The 3,582-nt window shown below is 50.2% G+C and overlaps 1 protein-coding gene across 1 annotated transcript; it reads right to left on the bottom strand.

The window, feature by feature from the left end:
• Positions 1-285: 285 nt before the first annotated feature.
• Positions 286-1,532, bottom strand: LOC123099291 (zingipain-2). The gene is made up of 2 exons (XM_044521473.1): positions 960-1,532; positions 286-860 (listed from the first exon to the last, which is right to left on the bottom strand). The coding sequence occupies exons 1-2, from the start codon at positions 1,408-1,410 to the stop codon at positions 286-288; spliced, it is 1,026 nt and encodes a 341-aa protein (XP_044377408.1). The 5' UTR covers positions 1,411-1,532.
• Between the last annotated feature and the right edge of the window lie 2,050 nt (positions 1,533-3,582).

Raw genomic sequence — 3,582 nt, 5'->3', positions numbered from 1 at the left:
TTTGTAGTGAACTCACAAGTACAAAGCACTGTTATATTACTTGAAACATATAGTACAGTGTCGAAGGTGGCTAGAATGAATGATACAAATAATCGCTCATTCATACTACATATTAGATAGTAAAACAATCTCATGTTATAGCTAGGAGTGAGCCTTGATAATCTCGTGTCTTCAAAGCAAGCAAATGCGGTTCATCAGGTTGTGTTTATTCTATATATATATAGGAGTAGCATTTACTACTAGTAGTGTTATGTATTTTTAATAATTAATTGATGGATCTTAGGTTCATGCAACAGGGTAAGATGCCAGCATGTCAACGCCGCAGGCGCCCGTGCCTCTCTGGAGCTTCATGTAACCTCCTTCTCCCCAGTTTTGGCCCCATGAGTTCTTGATGAGCCAGTAGCTTGTCCCATCCTGCTCGACACCGTAGCCCACCACGGTCACCGCGTGGTTAATTTCTGTGCCGCAGGCGTCGCCGGTCATGATGCCGCCATTGTACATCTGGAAGCTCGGCTGCTTTCCATCGATGCCGACGGAGACGGGCTGGTTAGCGACGGCGGCGGCGAGCGCGTCCTCGTTGTTGGCGGGCACGACCTGGTAGCCGCGGATGGTGGCGGCCGGCTGCGTGGCATCGGAGTCGCACCTGCCTTGGGCCGTGACGTATGGGTAGGCGTCCTCGGTGGTGATGCCTCCGTTGTCCACTATGTACTCGAAGGCAGAGGTCATGAAGCCGCCGCCGCACCCGTGGTTCTCGGTGGTGCAGTCGAGCAGCTGCTGCTCCGAGAGGGAGACCAGCTGGCCGGTGGTGATCTGGTGGATGCCCTCCACGGCAGCCACCGCAGAGAAGGCCCAGCAGCATCCTGTACGTAGCAAACCAAACGTCGTCGTCGTGTAAGTTTTACTTATTACGGACTACTCACGGTAAGGAACGTGCATACATGCATGCACTAAGTTGGTACGTACACACCGTCCTTGGTACTTTACACCGGTAACTGCGCCTGTGGTCCTCCAGTCAACGCCCTGCTCGTCGGCGACAGAGAGGCTGATGTTCTCATACTTGAATCCCGGCAGCATCTTGGGTCCCGGTGGCGCGGGCTTGAACCCGGTGTACCTGGCGGCGAACTCCTCGCTGGTCAGGTCGGTGAACTTGTTTACGGCCAGGTGGTACTTCTTGGTGCCGTCGGCGTTGGACCTGGCGACAAGCTCGGAGTTGGACTTGAACACCTGGAAGCGCAGCGACTTCTCTGCGTCGTCCTTGTACTGGCGCCCGTGCTTGGCCATCCACTCCTCGTGGCGCGCCTGCATCGCCGCCTCCCCGCCGCCGGCCAACTCACGGGCCGCGACCACGCTGCTCATTAGGGCAATGAGAAGCAGCAGCAAGAAAGGGGTGGTCATCTTGGTCCCTGCCATGTACGCCGCTAGCAAATCGAGTGATTTGCGAGCAAACGTGGCAAGCTAAGTGAGTAACAAGAGTAGTAGTTGTAGCTGGTGCTGAAGCTACCGGAATCGGGTGCTTAAATAGGCGGCCTGCTAAAACGGTTTGATCGTAGGTCACGGCAGATGTAGCTGAATATTCCCAGCCCCACACAACACGCTGATCCTAGGTCACGGCAGATGTAGCCTAATATTTCCAGCCCCACACAACACGGTGCTAGTTTTTGGAATCGTGTGTGGAAAAATAATAATAAGTCATTCTAAGTTTCAACTCCATCGAGTTTGGCAATTTTAGCCGAATACGGAATACCGTCTGGACTCATATACGGTCACTGGTCTACTGTGACACACGTCGTATTTGTCCACTTGGCATGATGTTGACATTGTCTGTTTGCAAGAAGAAAACTGTAAGAGACTTCATTGAGTTTTTCCATCGCCCTCTCTAATTTGGTACGTATGAGTTTGACTGCTGACCAGAGATTCAATCGAACCTTCCACAAAGAGTGCCATTGTCCAAGTTCAGCATCCGTTTACTTGCTGCCTGGTAGTACTAGCATAGTATCCTAACGTGTGCGTCGTGCACAATGTCATACCCAAATGACCGTGTCCTCGTTGAGCTAATTAAGGGTATACGCAGTGATTCGATTAGCACTTCCCACACCTAGTGACCCGATTAAGATAAGTTGAGTATGTAAAATGCTACTCCTTAGTTACAACCTACAAGCTTAGCTTAATGGTCCACCTAATGAGTTAATCTAGAGGGAGGACCAGCCCGTAGCAAGATATTTTTCGCTGGAGCCCACTCCTTTAAAACCGAATGACGCCCAGCTCGATCACCTTCGTCATGAAGCCCTCTCTCTTTTACACCGTACTTTCACCACGGACCGCCAAGGCCGAGGAGGCGTGCGCCGCCCGTGACACCCAAGAAAGCACATCCAATGTCTCATGAGTCATTGTCACATTATAAAGTATAGTTGAATGTCATGCATTACCACAAAATAAAAATATGATGTCCATGCAATTGATACACCACCGTGTACGTTATTAACTCTTGAATCAACCTACCAATACTTTTACCCTTCTATATAAAGATAAAAAATGTACAACTTGATGAAAAAATACAAACCTCTCACTCATGCAATTTACAGCAAAGCCATCTCTAATGAAATGCAATTTGCCACATTTTCCAAAATAGAAAAATTATTCTGCTCAAGACAACTGTAACTGAATAGGCCAACTCCAACCCGCACCCCACTCACTCTCAACCCTTACTCTTATAACAAAATTCCACTAACTCGTGTTCTAAGTGAGCCAGTGATCGACGCCGCCATGGCAGGCCAGTAACATGGGACAAGGTCAACAGCCACATTCAGATGTTATTCACTACAAGCCTACAACAAATTTTCTAGACAGAAATAAACACATGCTGATATTCGATCATGCAAACGCATACTACACTAACAGCAGCACATCTACGTATAACGCTAGAATGGCTAAAACAGAATACACTAGGAGCGGGATAAACGAGTTATACCCTCTAGTAGGCCAGGAAGAAGCCGCGGCGGCGGCAGTAGCGGCTTCCTTCTTGTCGACTTCGATCTTCTCAGCGGCGACACGTTCGACGTCGGTGGACATGGTGATGACGAAGACGACGCGGATCGGAGGCGAGCAGTCGCGTGGTTGCTTCCCAAAAATAGTTGCGTCCTCGGCGGCCTTCTTGTCAGCAGCGACACGTTCGGCGTCGGTGGACATAGTGATGACGAAGATGACCCGGATCAGAGGCGAGCAGTCGCGTGGTCGCTTCCTAAAAGCCTAATCGCCCCTCTCGAGATGCGATCTGATTCACGTGACGGCATAAACGCATAGATGTGAGCTCAGATCAGCTAATTTCCGCAACCCGCCGCGCGTCGAGGCGTGGCGTGGCAAGGCGGGCGCCGGAGGAGTGCGTGAGGGCATCTTCTATTGTCAAGCTCCAATAGCATAGGGAAGAGAATCCCTTATAAAGAGGTCCAACTCCTTCCCCATTAGCGGGGTGGGACTAACCTTCCCACTACACCTAATGCCATATAGCCCACATGGGCCCTTAGAGATTTTCTGAAATTGTTATATGGGCCTAAAGCCCACCCCATATTTGAACATTTTCCAACT

The sequence above is a fragment of the Triticum aestivum genome, chromosome 4D (assembly GCF_018294505.1).
Source record: "Triticum aestivum cultivar Chinese Spring chromosome 4D, IWGSC CS RefSeq v2.1, whole genome shotgun sequence".
Taxonomy (NCBI): domain Eukaryota; kingdom Viridiplantae; phylum Streptophyta; class Magnoliopsida; order Poales; family Poaceae; genus Triticum; species Triticum aestivum.
This window is presented reverse-complemented; position numbering and strand designations above follow the sequence as displayed.